General features: G+C 47.3%; 3 protein-coding genes across 8 annotated transcripts in view; 1 reads left to right on the top strand and 2 right to left on the bottom strand.

Moving 5' to 3' along the window:
• Nucleotides 1–1634, bottom strand: part of KIF23 (kinesin family member 23) — a 34520-nt gene extending 32886 nt beyond the window's left edge. For all 3 annotated transcript variants that reach the window (XM_010363645.2, XM_010363644.2, XM_030930250.1), the window contains exon 1: nt 1404–1634. In XM_010363645.2, the coding sequence (XP_010361947.1) occupies nt 1404–1414 (11 nt within the window). In that variant the 5' untranslated portion in view covers nt 1415–1634. The remainder of the gene's footprint in view (nt 1–1403) is intronic.
• On the top strand, nt 836–19026 carry LOC104662606. Of its 2 annotated transcripts, none has more exons than XM_030930255.1 (2): nt 836–1728; nt 18186–19026. In XM_030930255.1, exon 1 carries the CDS (start codon nt 1290–1292, stop codon nt 1668–1670), a length of 381 nt encoding a protein of 126 aa, XP_030786115.1. In that variant the 5' UTR covers nt 836–1289; the 3' UTR covers nt 1671–1728; nt 18186–19026. The 2 variants fall into 2 exon arrangements, with proteins under 2 accessions (XP_030786115.1, XP_030786114.1); XM_030930254.1 differs by lacking the exon at nt 18186–19026 and adding an exon at nt 11191–12187.
• PAQR5 (progestin and adipoQ receptor family member 5) overlaps nt 8325–27205 on the bottom strand; it is a 109375-nt gene continuing 90494 nt past the window's right edge. For 2 of the 3 annotated variants that reach the window (XM_030930253.1, XM_030930252.1), the window contains 4 exons: nt 26078–26204; nt 18369–18465; nt 15795–15936; nt 11352–11890 (listed from right to left, as the gene is read on the bottom strand). In XM_030930253.1, coding sequence (XP_030786113.1) covers nt 11649–11890; nt 15795–15936; nt 18369–18465; nt 26078–26204 — 608 coding nt within the window. In that variant the 3' untranslated portion in view covers nt 11352–11648. Of the gene's footprint in view, nt 11891–15794; nt 15937–18368; nt 18466–26077; nt 26205–27205 lie in introns of all 3 variants that reach the window. The other variant, XM_010363648.2, reaches the window with a different exon arrangement.

A 27205-nucleotide genomic window follows, 5' to 3' on the forward strand; every position in this document is an offset into this window, starting at 1 on the left:
AATAATAATCATAGTAGCAGAGGGTTTATGGCATGCGTAATCCAAAAGTAATTAAAATTTGCTTTAGAATACATTTTTGGTACCAAATGTACCTACTTATTCTCTGATTAGTTCTATACTTAAAATAGCTTGCATATTTTCTTGAGCAACAATTTAACAGAGGCACTACAAATTTGAAAAATCTACAAATAACTGCCCACACTTTACAGACTGACAACCGATTAAGTTCAATACACTATAAAAATGCACACGGAGGAATCCATTTTTTCGACAAGATTTATGCCTGTACTTTCAAGGAACAACCAGTCATTGAATGCTCAAAACGATTACTCTGTCTCCAAAAAATTCTGGTTCCAAACTGCCAATTTATTGGTTTCTTAAGTAGGGGCAATCAAAAAGTTATTTTGATTGATTTCACCGTTTCTCTAGCATCTCATCTTTTCCCCTTCACATTTATCTATAGGCTAGACATACATTTAACATATTAAAATTAAGTGAGACTATTGGCTTTGACTGTAGTTTAAAAATATTTTTCAAAACATATTCTCAGATGAAACACAAGCAGATTCGTGTTGTTCAGTGCAAACACATTGTGGTGGGCTTAACTTAAACTCAACGTATATTTCTTATATATAAATTTTTTTCATCTAAAGATTTTGACTTCGGCCTCTTAATAAACAAGTGGCCTTTTGCAAACAACTTCCTAAATGGTAATAAAGCCAATCCTCTCCTTTGCACGACAAATACTTCTTTACCCAGGAATGATGCTGCGCCGAAAATATTGGCTTAGGAATGTGGGCGGGGGTTCTCTGCGGCCACAGAATACAGCAGAAGTAACTGGCCTGTGTTAAGCGGATGGGCTCGGCCTCAGGGACAGGGTGCTGGGCTAAAAAAAAAAGCTCGCGGCGATCACCGGTGCCAGGGCTCTCCAGAAACGGAGCCCACCTAACCATTGCCCAGCACACTCCCTCGGCTCCACACGCGAGACCACCCCCGATCCGCACTAAGTCGGCCAACTGCGCTCTGGAGGCGGCGGCAGCCAGCGAGGGAGAAGGGGAACTTGAGAAGGGGAAGGCTGTCCCGGGGACCCGAAGAGGACAGCCCCGCTATCGGGAAACGGGTGAGGCATAAAACACTCCCGGCTTCAGGCCGACGCTTCCTGGCCTCTGGAGGCCCAGTCGGGGCGGCTGGGGGCGACGCGGCAGGGGGCTCCGCGCCCAGGCTCCCGCGGAGCTGCCACACGTGGAGGTTCCCACTTTGGGGTCGCGGCCGCAGCAGCACCGGGCGGGATGCTGTCCGCGCTGTCGGCATCCGGCCGCGGCCTGCGAGGAGACGCCTGCCCCGAGCCCCGCGGCCCCGGCCCCCGTCCGCCCTCCCTCCCTGCTCGGTGGCCTCGTACTCACGCTGACTTCATGGCAGCAGGCTCCACGCCGCCCAAACGCGCGCACGGGACGGCGAGCTGGCGAAGACTGCGGGACGTTAGGACCGGCAGCAGGAACTGGAACTCCGCGGCTAAAGCGCGGTGCTCTGCGAAGCCGGCGGCGACGCTAAGAGCCCAGGTGAGCTCCCGCCTGGCGCATTTCAAACGGGCCAATCAGCGCCCGTCCGCAGGGAGCGGCAGGACCTCCGAGGAAGTGACTGCGCTACCGGAAGTGGCGTTTGTCTCCTAGGCGACCGACGCCAAAAGGGCGGCGGAGTTGTGTGTCAGGGCTGGAGGGAGATCTTGAGGTATGGTATTTAAACTCTTCCGCCTTGCGATGAGGATATTGAGGGTTTCTTTTCCTCCATCACAAGAAGTTCAATGGAGGGGCCTTTCCAGGGTTGATTCAGAGGTCGGAATGTCGTTCCGGTGAAAAGTGTTGTATTCCTGTGCTGTGCCCTGCTCCGAGTCTCAGGCTCCCTCTGTCTGCCTTCCAAGTCACCACATTATCTTGGCTTCTTTTCTCTCTCTGATTCAACTTTCCTGGGTTTCCCTCCAGCTCTGTCCTATATGTACATTATTTTATCAAATCTTTTTTTTTTTTCCTTTTTTATTTTTTGAGATGGAGTTGCCCTGTCGCCCAGGCTGCAGTCTTCAGCTCACCTCAGCAACCTTCGCCTCCCAGGTTCAAGCAATTCTCCTGCCTCAGCCTCCCAAGTAGCTGGGATTACAGGTGCGCACCACCACGCCCAGCTAATTTTTGTATTTTAAGTAGAGATGAGGTTTCACCATATTGGCCAGGGTGGTCTGAAACTCCTGACTTCAGGTGATCCGCCTACCTTGGCCTCCCAAAGTGCTGGGATTACAGGCGTGAGCCATCGCGCCCGGCCTATTTTTTATCTAATCTTGATTGTGTTTGATCCTTGCCTTGTGGAGATGAATAAAATTTGGTCTTTACCCTTGAAGAGTAGGTTCTAAAGGTTGCCCTTTAGAACCTACTCTCTTGCCTTAGATGAACTGATTCTATATCACTTCAGTCTTTGATCCTAAGCCGATGACTATCAAATACACATCTACACCTGGGCTCTCATGGAATTCTAGCCCCTTCTCAACTTCCTAAAGGACGACAGCACTGGTAAGGATAGTCACAATTTAATATCCTTGGCCCATATCGTTGGTGCTCAGGAAACAACACCGCAAAGTATGGCTCTTTGGCACACTGAGTGCTTTGAACTAAAGAAGATTGAAAGTGCCTCAGAGAAGCCTTAGAAGCAAAGTCTCTCTCTGACTTTCTCCTGCCTTCTTGTCTCCTACCCTTCTGTGTCTCCTAAAGCAAATAATAGAAATCAGAATTTCTGTTCCCCAAGGCGAGTCATGGAAACTAGAACCCCTTTTCACCCAAGCAAGCCAGAAACATTATTCTAGAAAAACCTAGAAATATTAATCTAGCCTTCCCCCACCTTTTTGTGTAAGAGCTGGCCATAAAGAAATTCTTTGATGTACCTTGTCATAAGACCCTTGTTCCAAAAGGGTCTTGCCCTACATTCAGGAAGAAGGAAAGCTACACAGAGAGGCCAAGAAGAATCTGAACAGACAGGACTTGCTGGGTTCCTCCTTCAGTCTGTTACCATTAGATCATACTCCTTTTGTCCAATCACATTTCTACACAGCTGTCCATTCTTCATCTCATGTAAGCATAAAAATGGACAGCTTTCCCTGGGTCTTTGGGTCTTCATTTCTGAAGGCACTTACACCACATAAAGCTGTGATTCAATAAATTAGTTATCCGTTTATCTTGTTAACCTGTCTTTTGTTATGGTAATGTCAGCTGTGACCCTTAAGATGAGTAAAGAAAAGTATCACCTTTTCCACCCCTACATTGCACATTAGGATGGTTCCAATTTTTGCTATTACAGATACAGCTATAGTGAATAAACTTGGAAATTTATACAATGCAGGTAAATATGTAGGACACATTTCTAGAAACAGAATTGCTGAGTCAAAGTATACACATGTGTAACATTTCACAGATATTGCAAATTGTTCTCCATAAGCTGTCCAAATGTACACTCCCACCAGCCTGTATGAGAGTGCCTATTTCTCCACAATTCTCAAAGTGTTATCAAACTTTTCAGTAGATATCAATCTATTGGTATCTGTTATCAACTGGTGAGAAAAAACATGTAGTTAAATTTTTCGTTTATTTTCAGATAAATGATGTTCTCTGTTCATCTATTTAAGAGCTCTTTTGATTCCTTCTCTATGAACTGTATTCATATTCTTTGCCTCTTTGTTCTATTGGCTGTTAGTTTTTCTTAATGAGTTGTGAAAGTTCTTATATTAAAAAAATTGGTCCTCATCCAAAATACGAGTTTAAATATTTTTATTGTTCACATTTAGGTTATTTTTATTTGTATATGTTTTGTGACAGCTTAGAAAAAATTTCAGGTAGACAGATTTGTCTGTCTTTTATGGCTTCTGTTTTGTGTCATACTAAAAAAAAATATATCCATTCTGAGTTTTTTATTTTATTACCCATTTTTTGTTTCCTAGTGCTTTTATTGCTTTGCTTCTTATGTGGAAGTCTTTGAATCATTAGGACTTTGCTGTCAAGCTAGAGTTTGTTATTTTGTTTGTTTGTTTGTTTTGTTTTGTTTTTTGAGACGGAGTCTCTGTCACCCAGCCTGGAGTGCAGTGGCGCAATCTCGGCTCACTGCAACTTCCACCTCTGGGGTTCAAGCGATTCTCCTGCCTCGGCCTCCCGAGTAGCTGGGACTACAGGCGTGTGCCACCATGCCCGGCTAATTTTTTTGTGTTTTTAGTAGAGATGGGGTTTCACCATGCTGGCCAGGCTGGTCTCGAACTCGTGACCTCAAGTGATCCACCTGCCTCGGCCTCCCAAAGTGCTGGGATTACAGGCCTGAGCCACTGCGCCTGGCCTAGAGTTTGGAATGTTTATCATTTCGGAATTGGGCTTGGTTGCTGACTACTTATCTCCTAGTTGCTCTTCAGTTTAGCTTCTACCTCAGACTCTCCATTGGACCTTTTGTCACCAAAATTACCACTGCCTCGATGCTAAATCTAATTGACCATTGTCTGTCTTGACTTCTTAACAACACTAAAAAATGTTGCCCATTCCTTTCTTCCCATGCCTTTATTTTTTCTCCTAGCTGTCTAGCCCTTCTTTCTCAGTCTCCTTTGTGAGTTCTTTTTTTCTCCCTTAAATGTTGTGGTTCAGGATTTAGAGCTGGTCACTAGGTGTACCTTCTCCCTAGGCACTCTCAAGCACTCATATGGCTTCATATACCATTCATGTTTGCTCTTCTGAGGTCTAGAGCCATATATCCAACTGTCTTCTGGATTCTCCACTTTGATATCCCACAAGCATCTCACACCTAACACATTCTAATCTCTTCTCCCAAACTTGCTGCCTCTCAGTGGATGGCATCTGCCAAGCCAGAGTCTAAGGCACCATTTTTGGCTTTTCTGTCTTCTGTCTCAATATTCAATCACTAAATCTTAACAGTTCTACATACTAAGTAGCCAAACCTCCAAACCGCTCCACTTTTCTCCATCTCGTTGGCCACCATCATCTCTTGTCTAATGAAGACAGCAATGTCCTAACAGGCCTCTCTGCTGCCACCTTCCAATCCAGTTTCCATTTTGCTCACCTCTAAATCACAAATCTGATTATGTCACACACCTGTATGAAACTCTGCAGTGCTTCCCCGTTGTTGGAGACCCACCACAGGGCCCTGAGGCGCTTCCTCTGGGGCTCATCACCCATCACTGCCCCGTCCCCTCCAGTCATGTTGAACTGCAGTGCCCTGAACACGCTGGGCTCACATGCCATTCTCTGTGCTGTCACGCTCTTCTCCCTCCTTTCCTCTGACAATGCCTTGCCTTTCCTTCGCTGCAGATCTGCTAGCTACCCTGCTGTGGATACTGGGCCCCGTGGTACAGCCCTCACGGCCCCAAAACTGCCCTTTCCCACTCACTGCACCTGTTGACTTGTTTCAGCACTCACATTCCAATTGGCACTGTTCATTCCTGTCTCCTCTACTGGCTTATCCCCACAGCCTCACTAGATGGCATTGTTGCATGCCCAGTGCCTAGCAGCGCAGGTGCCCCATACATGGCTTGAAGGGATGAATGAATCATCCCTTCAAAGAACACTCCAGTTGAGGACCCAGTTACACCGCACCACCCCCAGCTTCTCTTCAGGTCAGTTTCTTCTTCCTCCCTCACTTCTGTATTAAAGCTCTCTGGCTTATTAATTTCCTTAAAACTACCAAATAATTACATCATTTCTCTATTCAAAAATAGCAAAGGGCTCCCTGTAGCCATTAAAAGATTTGCATTTTACTGTAGAATTAGAGATCCAGGGCAGGAGTGAGGGTAGGAGGGTGGGGAGAGGAGAACTGAGGGGCTTTTTTCTTTCTAAAGTCAAGTATTTTAGGTATAATTTACATACAGTAAAATGGACCCTTTTTATTTGTATTGTTCTATGTATTTGACAAATATATAGTGTGCTGTAACCACATCAAATGTATATTTCCATCACAGTGGAAAATTCTCTGTACTGCCCCTACTCCCAGGCCTTGGCAGCCACTTTTCTGATTTTCTTCCCTATAGTTTTGCCTTTTCCAGCGTGTCTTTTCTTTCACTCAGCATAATGCTTTGATATTCAACAACATGTTGCGTGTACCAGTAATTTGTTCCCTTTTTGTTGCTGAGTCTATTCCACTGTGTGAATGCAGGACAATTTATTCATTCACCAGTTGGACATTTAGATTGTTTCTACTTTCTGGAGATTATGAAACTGGTATAATTATTTGTGTAAAAGTCTTTATGTCAGTGTATTTCTCTTAGGTGGGATTGTGGGTCTTATGGTAAGTTTAACTTTATTAGAAACTATTAAATTGGACCATGAGAGTCTTATGCAAATCATTGAAGAGGGGCTGACACTACACAAATTTGAAACCATATATTAATCCAAACACCCAGACAAGCAAGTCCAGCTGTGGGAACCAAGTAAACACCAATGACCAGAAACTGCTGAAGCCCAGTGTGTTTGAGGGGAGGCAGTAAAATGGAGACAGCACTGCCTTGGGAGCCTGGACATGCTGCACACGCTGCTCCCTCCCAGGGCCTGCTGGTCACTCAGTGGCCTTGGAAACATTGTCTCAGGTTCCCAGGCCATGAATCTCTCTCACCAGGCCATTTGTAACATGGATGATTAGATGTTAATGTTTACATACACAAAACACAAATTAATAAAATCAACGTGTGTGTGTGTGTATGTGTGTGTGTGTGTGTTGGGGGGTTGGGGGACTGTAAAATTTACAGGAAAAGAAACAAATGACTTGAACTATATTTCAAATAAATAACATACACAGAAAGGGGGAAAAACCCCAGATAACTGTGACTATTTAGAATCAAGCTTGCCCTCAGGCTCAAGACAAAAAAAAACTTGAAACGTGTTGAATTCTAATTAGTAGGCACTGACATTAGTTGATAATTCTGAAACAACATTCTGTACATTCTAGGGTTGAGCAAATAAAATGTATTATGGGCTGGGCGAGGTGGCTCGTGCCTGTAATCCCAGCATGCTGGGAAGCTGAGGCAGGTCTATCACCTGAGGTCAGGAATTCGAGACCAGCCTGGCCAACATGATGAAACCGTGTCTCTACTAAAAATACAAAAATTAGCCAGGCATTGTGGCACGTGCCTGTAATCCCAGCTACTCAGGAGGCTGAGGCAGAAGAATTGCTTGAACACGGGAGGCAGAGGTTGCAGTGAGACAACGTCGTGCCACAGCTCTCCAGCCCGGGCAACAGAGTGAGACTTCGTCTCAAAAAAAAAAAAAAAAAATTAAAAATAATAAAATAAACCATATTGTGGCTAACGGGAGTCAGGTTTCTCACTGTTGGAAAAGGGGGGAAAGGAGAAAAGGTGAAAAGTAGAAAACTACCTGGGAATTCTTTGCACTATTTTGCAACATTTTTCTAAGTCCGAAATTGTGTTTAAAAATGGTTGGACTATATCAGTGCCTCTAAACTCCCTTATATTAAAAATTACCTACAGTTTTAGCTAAAAATGTGAAACTACAGGATCCCCTCCCCCACTGTGGGTAGTCTGTGTCAGTACGTTTGGGCCTGAGAATCTGCATTATACATCATCAGACAAATTTTAAAAGGGCTGAATTAAATGATCTTTGAGGGCCTTTCCTTCTGTGTTCTGGAGGAGGCAAACAAGTTCAGCCTGTTTCAGAAATCTGTTGCTTAGCATTAAGAGAATGAGCGTGGCAACTGTCTGAAGTTCATTTCTTACGAGTTGACACATTCCATACAAGTACCAAGAGACATAGGAAAGCCCTACGGGCAGTTTCTCAAGGGAAAAAAAATCAGGCAAATCTCAGAATTCTTCAAAAGTCAAGTCATCCAGGTATCTTCTGGAGTTAACATCCTTCCGGTAGAACAAGTACCTGCCAGCCTTGGGACCCCTCTACTTAGCTCAACCTGCAGTGCCTTCCCCCGACAAGCTGACAAGACTGGCTCCTTTATGCCCATCAAGTCTTCTTCAAATGTCAGCTTATCAGAGTGACCATCAATTCACATGCCCTACTAGACTTAGTTTCTTTACAACACCTATTATCTGGATTCATCTATACATCTTGTCTGCCTGCCCAACCAGAACACTAGCCTCTTTGGGGAGGGACATTATAGGTTTTTTTCATTTGCGTATCCCCAGTTCCTAGGACAGTGGTCATTCTATACATCCTAAGCACTAACTATTCATTGAATGATTTACTGATGTACATGTGTACAGGGATCTGTTTCTCATGGTGAATGAACACGCAGTGTGGTAGATAAAACATAACCAAATTAAGTGGCAAACAGGATGACTTTATGATAATAAATAAATTCTGTTTATTTTTTTCTCTCACATAGTTCAAGAAAACCAGACATTAGTGTAAGTTGGAGAACATCTGAGTTTGAAAACAGGTCTTTGCCTTAATGGATTGTTGACTAGAAAATCAGAGGCTGACATTCAAATAATATGTTTTGAAGTGTTGTACAACACTTCCAGAAAGACTTCAGCAGACCAAATATTTAAACCGCTTTATACTCAGAAGGCCTCTAAATTTCCCACAACATCCTACCAACAATTACAAATTCTTTTTTTTTTTTTTTTTTAGGCAGGGTCTCACCCTGTTGCCCAGTCTGGAGTGCAATGGTGCAATCATAGCTCACTGCAGCATCCAACTCCTGGGTTCAGGCAATCCTCCCACATCACCCTCCACAGTAGCTAAGACCACAGGTGTGCACCACCACAGCCAGCTAGTTTTAAAATTTTTTAATAGAGACAGTGTCTGGCTCTATTGTCCAGGCTGGTCCCAAACCCCTAGGCTCTAGCAGTCCTCCGACTTCAGCCTCCCAAAGTGCTGGGATTACAGGCATGAGCCGCTGCATCCAGCTACAGAGTAATTCATTCATTCGTTCTTTTTTATTTTAAGACTAGTCAAGTGCAGTAGTGAGAAGAGGGGAAGAGTAGAACAAGGAGCTTGATCTATAACTGACTGTGAACAATCAATTGAGCTAACTCACTACCTTCAGACCAGCCAAAAATTCATTTCTTTAGAAAAAAGATGAGAATTATTTTCTAAAAAAAAAGCAATGGAACCCCTTCAATGGGTAAAGGGAGGTAAACTTAACTGAATGGCCTTATTCATACACATTCAAGTTTTATCACAGTTGTAAGGTCTGGTAAATTTTAGAGTAGCGCTTCTTAAGGGGAGCGAGGAGAGGTACATTCCATTAGGAATGTGCCACCCTCCCCGCCATAGCCTTTTTTGAGACAATGCCATGGTGAGCAATTGTTACCAATGGGAATGTGTCACATCTCTTAAGTGTAGTGACACACTTTTTAAAAATTGAGACCCGTTCCAGTGAGGTCTTTAGCTGACCCCCTGCCAACCTTTTAGACTTTCTGAAATGGCTTGGATGAAATTATACTCACATTAGACATCTAATGCCTATTACTTAATACTTAATAATAATTAATATATTTGAACCCTTTCTCATTTTGCAGTGGAAACTTTCAAATCAGTGTGCTGCAAACTGTTGTAAAATTCTGATTTATAACACTGTCCCCAAAAGTATATAATGGGACTAAAGTTTACCAAACTTATTATAAATGTTATGAAACATTGGATGTTATTTTGTTGATTTAACATTTCATTTTCATCATTAATCGTGAAAAAGCAACATAAGCAAAGATTAAATAATCTAAAAATCCTTCAAATTGATCACTCATACTTTATTTCTTACTGAGCTAAACATTATTTTGTTATCTATAAAGTAGAGAATTTAAAACACTGTATGTCTTTGGCATTACTAGAAAGGGGTATTTAAACTTTGTACCTATTTTTGCCATAAAATTGAAGTTACAGTAAGATGAAATGGAAGCTCACGGCCCTGTTGATGTGGAATTCCACTAATAATGTCAGATTGTTGCCAAAAAAACAAATTTTGTCATGCAGCTTGCAATTAATGTACCAAAAATTTACCAGCCCATACAATGTTATCATCTGCCTTCCCCAGATAATAAAGTAAACAGATAATAAAACTAATGAAATCATATTTCTTGACCACTCTCATCCAATATAAATTGTTACTTGTCCTTAGAGGATTAGACAGTGAGCTATTTACAAGGCCATTCAAATGTCTGGGCTAGTTAATGGTAGAGGCAGTAGTCTAAGATGTGGGGTATTCCTGAGTCAGCAAAAAGGATCTTGCATTGTGAGGAAGGCCCCCTAAGTAATTACCAAGTGCAGATCAGGGTTTGATGGGCCTCTGTCAAAAGTTGTTTTGCATCTGCATTTCTGTGTTCCCTGAAAACACCATGAAATACTGAACTTTAATCAGTAATACAACAAATGAGAAAATTCTCAGTGTTTTAGAACTATTCAGAGCAGAAAACTCGAACATAAAATGGGGGGTACGCCTTAGTTGGTGAGTTGCTAAAACTTGAGATCAGGCGAAGCGAAGCTGATAGGTCCAATGCCTTCTGGAATGTGTAACACCAGCAGTTCTTCAAGTTTGGCCTCTGGCCCTCCTGTATTAGAACCATCTGGGAGACTTGCTCCAGTGCAGATCTCCTCTACAAAACCTACATTTAACCTAGTGAAGCAGAATCCCCTGGTTTTCCCCAGGAGTCTGCATTTGTCACAAGCTTACTAGATGTTTCTGATTCACAGTAAAGCTTGAGAACATTATATGTGACCACCCCACTGGCAAGGTCATTAACATCTTATGCATATGCATACCAAATTTTGCAATATATTTGAAATCCTGAAGCAATATCAAATGTATGACATCCCCAAATATAGCAATTTCCATTGGTTTAAAATGTGGCAGATGAGCACAACCAATTGGGATTAACTCAGCCAATTCTTATAGTTTAACACATTTTTCCTGCACCGAATAATACTTTGCAGATCAAACTGGCAACCAGAAAACAGCATAACAGAACACACGACACCCTGCTGTGGATTTTTAAGAAAAAATCTGACAAATTCCAAATCCAGAATGACATTGAGAACTTGCACTTTGAAGGCAGAATGGACTTGTGGGAAGATAGGACTCCCCTTCTGTTCTCCCTTCACTAGGGGGAGAAGGGAAGAAGGTCTCTCCCCAAACAGCTCTCTTCATTCTGGAATGTTTTCCCAGTCCCCAAGGCGCTCAGTGACCAACTTCCTTTCTCAGGTCCTCCTAGTGACTGACCTGGTTCATTCTCCCAAAGTAGTTGACAGGCCACTACGAGAGCTCTTGAGAGAAGCTTTGTGACATGAAATTCATCAAATGAAGCAAGATTCATTTTTAAATAATATTACAAAGCTCCAGAGTAATATGCTCAATCCAATTGTTTAAATAGAATAAAACAACTCCATTTTAAGTAAATTTAAAATTAATGAAATATCAATAGTTTGCCTTAACAAGGACTTGCTTGAACCATGCTCTCCTTTTAAAATCACACACACAGAACCAGTGTACATTTGGAGAAATTTCCCCAGCTGAATACCTTTTTGACATGAATTCATTCAAAAGACACCAACCATTATGAATATTTTAGGCCATGATAAGCTGTAACCGCCTCCGGCTTGTGGTGGTTAGGGTGTTGCAGCTTTATGTTGACATTTGGCATGAAAAGCTTATGGTCTGAGTCATGTTTCTTTTTTGTGTAATTCCGGCTTGGGAATCCGGTACAGAGCAGCTGAGAAATAAATTATGTTGCTGAGGCTGAAGATGATGCACAGAAGTATGGCTCCGGCTATGTGAGAGAAAGAGAAGGGCTTGGAGGTGGCTAGGAGCCATTCCTTCCTCAGAGTCTTGTCCAGAAGTATGGCCTCCATCTGCATATGCGTGGCCAGGATCACACACACATGAAACAGCTGGTGACTGTGACCTATGGCAAACACAAAAGGCCGTCAAGATCAGCAGTGAAAAGGAATGAGTACTGATACATGCTATGGCATGTATGCTAAAAATGATGCTAAGTGAAAGAAACCAGACAGGAGACCACATATTATATGAAATCTCCAGAATATGCAAATCCATAAAGACAGAGAGTAGATTAGTGGCTGCCTCAAGCGGGGTGAGAATAGGGATTAACAGTGCATGGGTCTGATGGAGGGGATGAAAATGTTCTAAAACTGATGTATGGTGAATTTACTGAAAATATCATTAAATTGTATACTTGACATTGGGGAATTATTGAATATGTGATATACACCTTAATAAATTTATTTTTAAGAAGCAATATGGGAAAAATAAAAGGCCCATCAGAGAAAACCAAATCCAAATTCTTTTTTAAAACAACTATCCACCAGTCACATTTTTCAGATGAAAAAATTAGGCACCAAAGGTCATCTCTGGCGAGCCAGCACTGATCAGCTCAGAGTTTCATTCAATGCTGAGGGAGAAGCTGGTTGAATTTTCTGTTGGCCACTAACCAAGTGGACCTCTCCCTACTGCCAGTTAGTCACAGATATGACCAGGATTCTTCCTCGCCAGTGCCATGCTGGACCCAGCTTACATGGTGCTCATCACAGAGCCTGGGAGCACAGTAGAGGGTAGTGGGAGTGACAGGGACAGGGACATGCTGGGTGGTTGGTGGTTGGTGAGGAAACAAGTCCAATGCCTAGGGTCAGGGGCAGCTTTGGGGGACAACACTCAGACCCCAGGAGTAAGGAGGAGATCACATGTGTCATGGGCTGAATGATGTCCCTGAAAAATACATGTGCTGAAGTCTTAACCCCCAGAATGAGACCGTATTTGCAGATAGGCTCTTTAGAGAAATAATTAGGTAAAAATGAAGTCTCTATGGTGGGCCTAATCCACTGTGGCTGGTGTCCTTATAAGAAAAGGAGGTTAGGCCAGGTGCGGTGGCTCATGCCTGTAATCCCAGCACTCTGGGAGGCTGAGGTGGGCAGATGACAAGGTCAGGAGATCAAGACCATTCTGGCTAACATAATGAAAGCCCATCGCTACTAAAAATACAAAAATTAGCCAGGCATGGTGGCGGGCACCTGTAATCCCAGCTACTCAGGAGGCTGAGGCAGGAGAATGGCGTGAACCCGGGAGGCAGAGCTTGCAGGGAGCCGAGATCATGCCACTGCACTCCAGCCTGGGCGACAGACAGAGACTTCTGTCTCAAAAAAAGAAAGGAGGTTAGGACACAGACATGCATGTATGTAGAGGAAAAGATCATGTAAAGACAGATGGAAAGAATGGCCATCAAGCCAAAGAGGAGGCCTCTGGAGAAACCAACTCTGCCAACACTTTGATCTCAGATTTCCAGCCTCCGGAATTGTGAGAAAATAAATTTCAGTTGTTTAGGCCACAACAGTCTGTGATACTTTGTTATGGCAGCCCTAGCGAACTAATACAACATAAAAGTTAAATAAGGATTCTCTTTTGGTTTAAAAAAAATAAAATAAAAAGGCTGGGCATGGTGGCTCACACCTGTAATCCCAGAACTTCGGGAGGCCAAGGCAGGAGGATTGCTTGAACCCAGGAATTTTGAGACCAGCCTGGGCAACACAGTGAGATCCTATCTCTAGAAAAATTGAAAATTTAGTGTTGCACCCTCAGGACCTATCTCAGAAGAAATACTCAATAAATGTGTCCTAGGACTTGACCCAGCCTGGTCACCTCTACTATTGAGCAGGAGCAGAGTTAGGAATAAGAATGTAGAAGGGTTCAGGATTCTCAAGTGGATGTCTGACAAGTTTCCTACAACAGGGAGCTGTGAGGCCCCCAGTATCTGTCTCTAGGAAGAAGGTGTGCCTGGAGCTGCCATGCCTGCCTTGCTCAAGCTATACTAATGGGCGGTGTATGATTTCCAAATGTGTATGTGATGCAGCAAAGTGGTTTCATCTCCAGCAGAGAGCTGTGCTCTCAGGACACAGGGCAAAGCAGAGCAGTAACTAGCCACCTTCTCCAGCTGACGCTCAAACCTGTCTCCACTGGGGCGTGAGATAAAAGACAGAAAGAGCCATCAGCATTGGATGTATCTGAAATGTGGCTGCAGCAGGAAGAGTGATTTCAACAATCCTGCCTAACAGGAATAGGGAGGAGCTTCCTGTGGGCCAAACCATGCCAGGCCAGCACTTCCCAGGAAACCTGGGGCTCATGGCCAGAGAGGGATTCCCACCTCCAGCAGACTGTTAGTTAAGGACTGAGAATGTCCCAAATCTTGTTAATGATCTGTCATGAACTATTGTCTAGGAAATGTCCCCCAGAGGGGTGTTTTTCAGCTCTGTACCCCTAGGCCCAAGAAGATGGGACAGAGTTGAATGAATAAAATGTTATTAAGAAACCTGAGTGGTAGCAAAAGAAGGCCCAGGGCTATTTTTCCTGCAACCCCAAAACTTGCTACACAGCCACCTCTACTTCATCAAGGGGGGCTGGGGAGGTGGACATGGCAGTCAGGATGCTGGTGACTCCGATTCCCTGGCCTCTCCTTTTCCTCCTTTTTGGAAATCTGTTCTCTAAGCATTTTGCTAGTTAAAACCCCTTCTGACACAACAAAAGAGGAAAAAGAGATAAAACTTTAATCAGATCAAACAAACTGCATCTGGCCACATCTCTTAGTGGAAGGAGATGGAAAATCAGGAACAAAATGGGCTTGGAGAGAAGCAAGCTCCCCACCCTGGTGGGGACAATGACTGGTCCTTTGATTCCCATGTACTCATCTAAGGAACTCTCACCCCAAAGTCTTGTCATCCTCACCAGAAGTGATGCAAGGATGCCTCCTCCTAACCAGTCCCATAGCCAGAGCAGAGGAGGCACATTCTGCAGGGCCCCGCCCCTCCTTCCCCAGACAGAGAGGGGAAAGAACTCTGCCAGCAGGTGGAAACACCCGTGACTCTGACACCTTCTCTCCACCACATCATCTGGAACTTCATTGAGCTCAGGTTCATCTGGAGGATGACTCGGCCTCTGTGTGAGTATTGGGTTTCACTCCTGGAGTTTCTGGTTCAGGAGGTCTGTGGTGGGGCCTAAGAATCTGCATGTTCTCAGATGATGCTGATGCTGCTGGCTGACGACCACCCCTTGAGAAACCACTGTTCTACCATGAACTCCTGGCCGCCTCCTGCCCACCATGCTCAAGACAAAGAAAGATGCTTTCCCCTTTTCCCTTTTCCCTTTTCTGCACAGCCGCCTGTTGTCTGGTACCCTCAGAGCCATCTTCATCCTGTCTTTCCTCTTCCTGTCCTCGGCTGCCCCCAATGTACTTTTTTTCTTCAGATAGAATCTCTCTCGCCCAGACTAGAGTGCAGTGCACCATCATGGCTCACTGCAGCCGCAACCTTCCAGGCTCAAGCCAACGCCTCCTGAGTAGCTGGGACCACAGGCACACGCCACCACACCCGGCTAATTTTTGTACTTTTTTGTAGAAACAGGGCTTCACTGTGTCACTCAGGATTGTCCTGAGCACAGGCTCAAGTAATCTGCCCACCTTGGCCTCCCAAAGTGCTGGGATTACATGCATGAGCCACCACACCCAGCCCCAATGTTCATTTAATAATGGGATCCATGTTCTGGATGACAATAGGACACACTGGCTCCATACCCCATCAAAATGCTTTAGGCTCCTGGGCCCACTTGCCCTTCATCCTACCCATACTACCTAACAGTGCACCTGCTGCGGACATCCTGGCCTCTGTCAACTTGCAGTGGTACTCACCTTGGCCTCTCTCCCTGCCCCTCCCTGCCCTTTGCAGCTCCATGCGCTAGAGTCCGGAACAGGACACTGCCCAGCCAGGTGGGCAATGAGCAGAGCAGCAGGGCTGTTGCCCACTCACCGATGTAGTCAAAGCGTCCTGGGGCTAGGCGCTCCGGCAGGTGTGCAGAGTACAAGAAAGAGGCCAGGAGGGTCATGATCATGTGCTTCTGGTGGTAGGAGGTGGCTTCATTTTGTGCACTCTCCCCAGGGAACAGGAATAGCTGCAGGTGTTTAAAGAAACATCAGGTCTTGAGAGGACAGGCCTGAGCAGGCCCTCTTCCTTCTCAGCACCTGCAGCTGGGACTTTGGGGGCTCTGACACCCACACACGTCAGTACACACACACAAACTCCAGAGGCCAAGGCCCTCACCTCCTCAGGTCTGTGGCCTGGGAGAGGAAACTCAGGCACCATGTGAGCGGAACTCCTATCCTGAGTGTAGTCGATTGAGACTCGAGACTATTGTATTTCAATCCCCTAAATGCTCGTGAGAGTCTTTTGGGTTATTTACTTACTGAAGCAGGGAGAAAAAGGAAAGGAGGAAGGAATGGGAAAGGAAAGGAAAGACAAAAATCCTATTAGATAATTGGTACTCTTTCTGGGGGTAAAATGTAAGTACAATTGACTCTTAACATACAGGCTAGGGGCACTGACCCCCTGCAGTCAAAAGTCCATGTACAACTTTGACTCCCCAAAACTTAATTACTAATAGCCTCCTGTTGACTGGAAACCTCACCTGTAACAAACTGCCAATTAACACATATTTTGTATATGTATTATATACTGTATTCTTACAATAAAGTAAGCTAGAGAAAAGCAAGTGTTTTTGAGAATCCTGAGGAGGAGGAAGAAGAAAAGGGGTTGGTCTTGCTGTCTCCTGAGTGGCGGAGGTGGAAGAAAACCCATGTATAACTTCAAACCCGTGTTTGAGGGTTAATTGTATAGTGGATTCAAGCTGGAACTTACTTTTTATCAGCACATCCATTGAACTGGTGCTCCTAATTAAGGCTTTAAGGCCTAGAAATCCCTGGAAGGCCTTCTGAGTCATCCAAAAGTATCAATCGTGGCGACTATACTGTTTCAGAGCTAAGTGTAGTTTTTGTATTATTGTTATAAACAGTCATAGCAGCCACCACTTACCGAGGGCAGCAAACCAGGCCTCTTACATGCATCATTTCACCTGAGCCACAATTATCACAAGGCAGACTCCATTTTCCCCATTTTGCAGATGAGGAGAGTGGGCCAGAGAGTGACTTGCATATCACTTAGTGAGAAATGAAGTCAGGATCTGAATCCAGGCAGGCTGATTCCAACATCAACGTTGGCACTTAGAACTGGACCTCCCCTTCCCTCTGCCCTCCTCTGACTCAGCCACATGCCAGAAGCACACAACGCTTGTCACAACACAGGACTTGCACTGCCTGATTTGGAGGCACATGGGACAGTATTGCTCTATCTGCTCTTGGTTTCCCGTGTGTGGTCTGCGCCCTCGAGGAAAGAGTGAGGGAATGGGCTGCAGCCCCATCTTTGGCGCTCCTCCAGACCCACAGAGGCAGAGCACAGAGAACGTGCTCAATGTCCCAGCTGCTGGGTGGAGCTCAGCCCCTCCCCTTGTCCCTCAGCCCTGCCATCTGGGCTTTATTCTTCAAGCCCACAGGACACTGCCTCTGGGAGGAAACTTCACTCACCGGGTACTGGATAGGCACTGCAGAGCCTATCAGATCCATTGTTTTGATTAATCCTCATTACCCCCTACAAAGGAGGGCTGGTACCCTCATGTACAGATGAGGAAACTAATCTGAGGCTCAGAGAGTTGCGTGCCCTGCCTGAGGTCACACAGCCAGTGAGCAGTGGGACCAGAATTTGAACTCAAGCCCATATGGTTTGAAAGTGCATGGACTTTCCCCTTCTTGTCCTACTTGCTGTCCCTACTATACCCTCTTCCTTTATGCTCTCCATCTCGTTCCCATCGCTCCTTTAAGACCCTCGTTCATGCCTTTTCCTTCAATATTAACAGTATACTGCTTGATGATGGAACAATGCATTCCCGAACTCTTGCTAACAGTCAGCACTTTACATGTTCTCTGTGTAATCCTCCCCACAGCCCATGAGGTATTATCAAGCCCAGCTTACAGATGAGGGACATTGAGGCATAGAGAACTGGCCCAGGGACTGACAGCAAGTATTGGAGACCTGCCTGCAGAACTCGCTCTCCTGCTCACTCCACTCAGCCCCAGGCTGCCTGCTCTGCCTGGCTCTATGACATTCCTGAGCCCCCAGTCATATTGTCAGTCAGGGCCTCTGTGCTTAGGCCATCTCCTAACCACTCCTCAAGTGCCACCAAGGCAGCACCTGGGTGCAGGGGAAAGAAAGATAGATCAGACTGTTACTGTGTCTATGTAGAAAAAGGAAGACATAAGAAATTCCATTTTGATCTGTACTAAGAAAAATTTTTCTTATTTCTTTTCTCAGTCTCTCGTCCCACCTGACGAGAAATACCCACAGGTGTGGAGGGGCTGGCCCCCTTCACCTAGGTCTCGACTCCTGTTTTGTTCTACAGTTCCCATTGCAGTGCTGTGACCCCCAGAAGCTCAGGAAAACAACTGACTTCCTGGTGTTGCCAACAGGCAGAGAGGAGACACAGCCAGTCCTTACCCTGTAGAAGATGGGGAGGGAGTCCCACATGTACGGATAAGCAAAGGCGAGCACACGAATCACCTTACAGAGTCTGGGCTTCTGGATTTCAAGAAACCTAAATGAGGGAAGGAAAGTGGGGAGGAAATGGAATGAAAAGAGTCTCAGTAAATTGCACACGCACATGCATGCACACCGAGGGCCTGGTCATCAACAGACGACAAGCATTTTTGTACAAGCTCCTGTAGCCAGCAGCTTCTCCACCAGCCTCATCCATTCCTCCCACCCCAATGGAAGTGACAAAACTTCAGATGCAGAAAGATCTCCGGAGACACCATCTCCAGACCATGGGAAGCAGTGGTGCCCAGACTAAGCCAGAAAGGAGGCGCTGGGCAGAAACCCTTTGAGGGCCAAGTTACGTAACTGCCAAAGAGCCTTTTACAACTGTAGTTGCTACAGGGACAGGGAATGAGTAGGGAGCATCGGGGGATCCACTGCCACAGACTCTTGGGGGGCACACTCTGCAAAGGCTGAGATGCACCTTTCTAGTTGGAGCCCAAGTATTATCATGCAGGAGGCCTGGGTTGAAGTAGGCATTTGATCCTTGGAGAGCTTTCTGGAATATTTATACCACAAACAGGGATACTTGCCTTGGGAAAACTAAATAAACATGAAGTCTCCTTCTCTCCTTTGTTGCCACCCTCACCCAACCTCCAATCCAAGACAGCTGACAGCAACATTAAAACAATTGATATTGATTGTTGAGAGGCAGGTCCCCCCAGACAGAATATGACAGGGCCTCAGCTGACTTGGGCCCAGCCTGGGGCAGCAGCTCAGGGTATGGGGAACTGGGCTGCACAGAGGGCAGGCTGCACACTGGGAGGACATGGGGATGGGCAAGGAGGATCTCTGCACAAAACCACAGCCCTGAACTGAGGCCTGGGTAAGGAAGTGCTCATGGGCCCTGGCTGGGCCACCAAGGCCAGGTAGTAGGGACAAGTACAGTCCCCATATCAATGCTGAGGTGTACTATGGAGGGCTGTGTCCTCCCTCAGGGCCCACAGGGCTGCAGGGTAAGGAACCCAGCACAGGGGATGCAGAGCCACACGCTGAGGCTCTTGGGATGGCTGTTCTCATGCAGTCTGTAAAGGCAATGCATGCATTTGGGCCCTTTCAGCCTTTGCTGACAGTTCTGCCCCTCATCACACTGGAGCACACTGGATGGGGTCTGGGTCCTGCTGTGGCTCCCACTCTGCTCCCAAGAACCTCGGGACCAGTCCACAAGCCTGTTCTTTCTCCTTCAAATGCCATCTGCTGTTTCCTCTGAACCCATACGCATTTCCCGTGGCCAGGCTGTTCACATCTCGTATGAGCCAGTAAAGCTACCTGACCATAAACCTGGCTGCTGCCTGTATCCCTCAGCATGGAGTATGCAGGGACTTCCACATCGGGCAGTTAGGGAACCCTCCTCAGGCAGGTGCCAGGTCTGGTCAGGCCTGGATCCCGGGGACCCAGCACAGAATCAGGTCTGAGGATGTGGACATTCTCCAGGCTAGTGTGCTCCACTCAGTCCTCGGCATCCGAGCACAAACGGCCCACCAGAGATTCCCGTTTCAGAGGAAAGGGACACCACTGTGTGCCCCAAGAAGCCCCACAGCCTCCCAAGACAAACTCCAACTTCACTCCAGCCCACTTTCGTGTCTCTTCTTTGCTGACCCTGCCTGTAAGTCATACATGGCACATGGCACGTACCAGGTGAGAAGCTCAATGAGAAGGGACTAGGATGCATCGTCCCCCCAAAAAAGATCCAAACTCTAGGAGAGGTGAGGCAGCAGCACTGTGATTTCATGTGGAGAGCTTGATCGGGACACACTGGGTTCAAATCCTGACTCTGCCCTTCACAACCACGTGACCTCGGCAGGTCGCTAACCTTTGTGTACTTCCTGATCCTCACGGGTGACACAGGGACAATGACTGTGCCTCGTCACAGCCTTGTTGTATGGATCTGATGAAACGATGCTCGTGAGGTGTTTAGAACTGTGCATGGTACAGTCACACAGACTAAATAGCACCTTTTAAAAAACATGCATCGTGGAGCTCCATTCTCTCCCCCGCCCCACCTTGTATCTATGTTGGTCCAGAAAATAGGAACAGGAGGGAGAAACAGGTTCTGGGCGATTTGCCTGAAGTCAGATGAGTCAATAAGAAGCAGAGCTAGGATATAAACCCTGGGCTTTCTGGTTCCCAAGTGTCACCCCTCTGCCTCAGGCAGTAGGCTGAGTAGCTTCAGACTCCGCCCAGCCTTCACCCTTCCCTGCCCGCTCTGCCCCTGGAGCAGAGGGCACACACACTCCTGCCATCCCGAGAGCCAGGTACCTGCCTCACCGGCCTTCTTAGTCCTCCAGCAGACCCTGCCCGGCCGCGGCAGGCCGCCCCCTCCTGCCCTGTGCCCTGCCACCGCCTGCCGTCTCTGGGTTGAGAGGCTCTCTCTTAAAGGGCCCCCGTGGCCACTTACACTCGAAGAAATCTGGCTCTGGCTGGCGAAGGCCATCCCCCAAAGCATGGATTTTCTGTGGCTTGAGACAACATTTCGCTCGGCCTGATAAAGTGTTTCCCCAGGGGCAAACGGACCAGCCTCTCCAGCTGCAAAGCCGAGTCTAGAGGGAAAAGAGGAGAAAAAGCAGAATAGAAGAGAGACGGCAATAGAGAGAAAAAGGCAGAAGGGCCGGTAGCTTGGGAGAAGGGCCGCCCGCTACCAAGTTGCAGTTCCGCATCAGGCCACGCGATGTCGCCACAGCCAGAGCAGAGCCACAGCCACAGCATCCTCAGAGGCGCCCCACGCGCGGCCCCACAGCCCAGCCTGCTCGGACTTAGTAGGGCAGTCCCGCAGCAGAGGGCTAAGGGGCTGCTATGCAGGAAGTCAGGTCTCTGCTCAGAACGAGGTTGGCAAGACACTCTGAGTTGCGGGAGAAGCCTTCGTTAAGAGAAGGTCGATTCAACACAGTCTGTTCTAAACCCTGACTACACAGCTGGAAGGATTGGCAACTGGAATTCCGGAACTAGGGCTTGAAACTAGCTGGCCTTTGGAAAAATCATTCTATTGCAGAGGTACACGCACGAGTGCACGTGTGTGTGTACATGGGGGCGGTGTTTATGGTTGTTTTATTGCGTAGGAGTTGTCTTATTTTGGAGAACTGCAGGAATGTGGACATTTCCCCACGCCCGTACCTGGCCGAGCCTCTGTCTGAGAACCATGTCTGCTGAGCCTTCTACCTCCTGCGCTGACCTCAAACCCCTTCCAGGTCAGCTCCACCCCTCTGAGCTGCCTCAGCAACTGCCAAGCTGTCCTTACAGCAGAGCTCATGAGTGAAAATTAATCTCTCGCCCTCACAGCTCTGACCAGCGGGTTTTTCACTCAGCTCTTTGAAAAAAAAAAAAAAGCAATCAATGGTTGGACGCATTGGATGGAGATGGACAATGATTTGTGATATACAGCACTCTCTGTGTAACTGACATTCCTGAAGAGAGTGGCAGCCCTTTCCTGTGCAGACATGAGCAGGCCAGGGCCTCGGCCACCCCCACCTTGCTCCAAGAACCATGAAGAAGGCATGCATTCTCTCATTTCCCCTCTCAAATGCTACAGAATGAGAAGGCAGTTTTCTGGAACATACTCATTTGAACCAAAGTCCATGATAGTAAGAACCAAAAACCACTCAGGGTACGACAAAGCTATGTTGAGATTAGCCTTAATGGTCTGCCTTATAATGGAACAAATGCCATTTCAACCCTGATTTTCAGGCAAGCATCAGATAACTATCAAGCTAATATTGAGGTTCCTGGTCTCCCCCTGTGCTCCTGGGAGGGGAAGGTGGTTCTCTCCTGCTCTGCCCAACTACAGCTGGATGGAGCAGGAGGGAGAGGCACAGGTGGAGCCTGGGGGAGGAAGACAGCTGGGAGAGGAAGCTTGGAGAAGACACTAAGGCATTGGCATTGCAGGATGCCCAAACCAGAGAGGACCCAGAGGATGTTGTCTCAGATGCCCTCACTGGAGATGCAGACCCTGAGGCCCAGAGGGGACAGGGGGACAGTGACTGCCCTGAGGCCACACAGCAAGTCTAGGGGAGCAGAGTTGAAATTCAGGCCTCCAGATGCCCACACCCTCCTCTCTACCCACTTCTCCTGAAGTTACTCAGGGCCAGCATCACTTCTGCACGAGTCAGCTTTCTCACTCTCCAGACACCAAAGGCAGAGACAGGGAGTGAACAGAGTGGAGGAGAGCTTGTAAGAGCAGCAAAACCACAGACAGGGGAACGTGGAGTGAGGACGAGGTACAAAGGGCACTGGAAGGGCCACAGCTGGAATGCCCACTCTACCTTTGGGTGCAAGAGTGTGGCATGTGCCCCCTTCCTCCTTTTGGCTTCCAGCATAGCCCCCACCTCCCTCTCCCCTCAGCTCCCACTTTTGTGGCTGTTAACATGCCTGGAAACCACTCAGGGCACAGAAGCTGAGTGCATAGGATTTTTTTTTTCCCTAGGAGACTCTCATCCTTCATGAGCAAAGGACCAGTCCTCATAGGACCCACAAGCCCCCAGCCCACCATCCAAGTCCCTCTGCAGCTGCTCTGCTCTATCCACTCTTGCAGACTCTGGCAACTCTGATGCACCTTGCTGCTTCCCGACCCTGGCCCACCCTCTCTGTAGTCTTCATCCCTGTCCTGGCTGGTTGCTCTGTCCTCCTGTTCAGCTAAAGTGTTCGACCTCCTTCAATATCCGGTCCTAATGCCACTTCTCAGAACCCTGTGTATTTCAGCAGGTGTCATTCTGCCTTATCATTATTTGCTTACACTCCCTCCCGCTACACTGTAGAGGAAATGATGGCCTCATGGGCCTCTAGGGGCATCTGCAGTCTGTCTCTCCTACAGCACTGGGTGCTCTCTGAAGGTAAGGGCATCCTTCTGGCACCCCCAGCTCCTAACGTGGTACCTGGAGTATGGCAGGTATTTAAGGAATGTTGGATGGGTGGGTGGGCGTGTAGATGGGTGGATGAATGGAATAGCCACAGATGTACTCCACAAATAAATAATCCATTTCACTGGCAAAGGGAGAAGCCCCCAAACTCAGGCACCCAGGAGATGTCTGGCAAAGCTGCCCTGTCAGATAAGTTCCTCCAAAGACACCAGGTGTGCCACATCCAAAAGACCCCATCTGTTATATCTGAACCATCCGGGAAGACTCCTGGCTAGAAGAAAGCAATCTAGGCTGAGCAGGGTGGCTCACACCTGTAATCCCAGCACTTTGGGAGGCCGAGGAGAGTGCATCACCTGAGGTCAGGAGCTCGAGACCAGCCTGGCCAGCATGGCGAAACCCTGTCTCTACTTAAAAACAAAACAAAACAAAATTAAAACCAGCAAGTGTTCTAAGAATCTGAATTATGAGCTCCTGGGGAAACTATCTTGGATCATCCATTCTGGAGACAATTTCTTTTTTTTTCTTTGCTCCATTGCCCAGGCTGGAGTACAGGGGCATGATCTCAGCTCACTGCAACTTCTGCCTCCTGGGTTCAAGTGATTCTCCCGCCTCAGCCTCTTGAGTAGCTGGAATTACAGGCGCCTGCCACCACACCCAGCTAACCTTTGTATTTTTAGTAGAGACAGGTTTTCACCATGTTGGCCAGACTGGTCTTGAAACCTGACTTCAGGTGATCCACCCACCTGGGGCTCCCAAAATGCTGGGATTACAGGTGTGAGCCACTACGCCCAGCCTCACTCTGGAGACTTTCTTCCACACTCACGAAGCCTTTTCTTCCTCATTCACCCCCTCAACCTATGGTGCTCTCCCCGTCTAATCCTAAATTTCAAACATCAGAGCCACACAGGCCTAGGAGAGCCAACCAGACAGGAGTAGTGACTGGTCCAAGGACCAGGTCCAAGAGTGTCCAGGTTCCTGGACCATGGCCGGTCCACAAGTCTATGCACCCAGGCCTCCGGGGCTTGCTTCATCTCTGCTGGACTTGTTTCTGCAGCGTTATTACTTTTCTATGTGTGCTACGCCTCCCTTCATCCATGGCAGGGACTCCTAGAAAGAGACTTTCACTCCCATGGAAGGCAGCTCCATATTTCCAACCCGCCTCAGCACAGGCTAATGGAAAGCGAGTTGGAACAGGTATTCCCAATGCTGTTTCAGAATCTATCCTTCCATTTAAAAATAAAAAACAAAAACAAAAAAACTGGTTTGTCCTGTTTGCGAAACTTGCCTGCTCTCCCTTGTGAAACTTGCCGACCCCACACATCCCAAGGGTCACCCAAAGGAAGTTGGAGACAAAATCATTCTGGAGAAGTTACCAGATGGGGCATATTTCACCTCTCTGTTTTTTTCTGGGGAGAGGGGGGCGAGTGGAGGCCAGGAGATTCCACTGGCTCGCTGGAGTTGCCGTTGCGGAGGACAGAGAACTCAGATGTACCTGCCAGCCTACCTTTCCTGACCAGCACCAAAGGCCTCCAGCCCAAAAGTACTGGCCTTGGCACTATTCAGCCAGGGCTGTTACCCCAACACAACCATTTGGGAGATTCCCTGAGTATTTTAGGGAAAAGGAACTTCTGGGCAGTTCTCTTCTACAAAGAGCTGAATAAACAGGTGTAGTTATCCCCATAACAATATAACAACATTCTCTACACTCACACCCCAGTGAGTTTTCTTGAAAGAAAGAAAGAAAAAAAAAAAAAAAAAACAGTGGGAATTAGAGCCAGTGAGTTGGGCTTGACTCACAGTGATGAGGGATGCATAGGGCGTTTGAATAACACCATCATCCATCACATATGCCCAGAGGCAGGCACACCCAGTCACCATTAGTGACCGCACATTTGTGGGGCACCTCCTCTGTGCCAGGCTTGTGCTAAGTGTCCTGGGTACATTACCTGTAATTCTCCCATTTGCCTTAGGGGTGTTTGTAACAGCCTCATTTTATAGATGAGCAAACTAAAGTTGGAGGTGGATAAGTGACTTGTCCAGCAATTGAAACAGCTGCATCGTTTGTGAAGCCTGGTACCAAATCAAAGAGCAGGGACCTCCTTGTTCAAAAATTATTACAAATTATTAAGAATGCAGCAGACAATCCCAGGAAGGCGAGGCTGCAGTCAGCTGAGATACCACCACTGCATTCCAGCCTGGGCCACAGAGAGAGACCCTGTCTCAAAAAAAAAAAAAAAACAGGTCAGGCATGGTGGCTCACGCCTGTAATGCCAACACTTTGGAGGGCCAAGGTGGGCAGATCACCTGAGGTCAGGAGTTTCAGACCAGCCTGACCAACATGGGGAAACCCTGTCTCTACTAAAAATACAAAAATTAGCTGGATGTGGTGGCAGGTGCCTGTAATCCCAGCTACATGGCAGGCTGAGGCAGAATCACTTGAACTCAAGAGGCGGAGGTTGCAGCGGGCAGAGATTGTGTCATCGCATTTCAGCCTGGGTGACAGAGTAAGACTGTCTCAAAAAAATAAAAAAAGCAGCAGAGTATTAGCAGCAAGTATGAGGCTCTCTGAGCATGGAGGCCTGGATCTTGCATGCCCAGGAAGCTGGTTTTGCCAGCAATAGGAAGTCCACCTGGAACAGAGTCTTAGGTTCCCAAGCACCTTTTCCACTGAGCCCACCTCTTCCCCAGCTCCCTCAAAGAGTGCAGGGAGCTGCACGCAAGACCCTCCCTCCCCTCCCATCTGAGGTCAGAGAGACCCAGTACCTGGAGTAGCAGGAGAGGCCTGTGCTGAGGACGGTGTTCAGTACAGCCATGGCCACGTAGTAGTCGTGGAAGGTGGTGCACACCAGCGTGTCTGGGAACGTGTATGCAGAATAGGCAATGGCTGAGCCTGGGGAAGAAATGCCAGCCATGGGAGAAGAGCCAGGCCTTGGCACCATGTAGGCCCCTTGCAAAGACCGTCCCCAGCATCTGACTTGGCCCTCATCATTCCCACAGTCCTGGCTCTGTGCCCTTGCTGGGGCCATTCCCCCTTCCAGGATGTCCTCTTCTCTCTTCTCTGCCCACCCAAATCCCATCCTGAGAGTTTACTGTGAGCCTAGCTTTGCTTCAAGGGCTTTACATATATGACATCACATAACACTTCAACCATTCTCCTTCATAACTCTGTACTTATCCTTATTGCACAGATGGGAAGCAGAGGGACAGAGAGGTTTAATCACTCACCCAGGGTCCTGCAGCTAGGGAGTTAGCAAAGATGGGCTTCAAACCCAGGCAGGTTAGTGACAGTCCCCGCTTTTAGCCACATGCTGTGGTCCACGATGACATACCCAGTGAGCCGAGCTCCACTCAGAGTGTGCACATCTCACTTGCCCAGGGACATGGGTGCTCATGGTAGAAAGATCAATGTTGGAGGGAGGGCCTTGCTGAGACAAGGATGCCATATCAGCAGCTGGGGGACAGGCCAGCTGAGAGGCTGGGTGTTGCATTGTGTTTTAGGTTTTGGAGTTTGTGAGAGAAGGGTTGCTTAAGGACCTTCTAGAGACCTGTTTGCTGAAGCATTTATTTGGAAGAGCAGGGGAGATCACTGTCCTTTTCAAAGGGGCCAGGGGTGCTTCAGCCGGGGAGACAGGCCTGGACCTGCACCCTCACCTCCTGAGGTATCCCCCAAGGGAGGCAGCCCAGGGCCTGATGGCCATGCCTAGGACACCTGTCATGCCAAAGACATCAGGAACCGTGGAGTCCTAGCTCAGGGCTGAACAAGGCCTTGGGCCATACAGGTTGATCTCTATCTTTTATCCCATTGACAGGTGGATCTAGCGAAGCTGGCCACACAGGCAAAGAGGGTGAACACCAAAGCCTCCTGGTCCCATGTTCCCAGCTCCAGTAGGC

Source organism: Rhinopithecus roxellana, chromosome 5 (genome assembly GCF_007565055.1).
Source record: "Rhinopithecus roxellana isolate Shanxi Qingling chromosome 5, ASM756505v1, whole genome shotgun sequence".
In the NCBI taxonomy this organism is placed as follows: Eukaryota; Metazoa; Chordata; class Mammalia; order Primates; family Cercopithecidae; genus Rhinopithecus; species Rhinopithecus roxellana.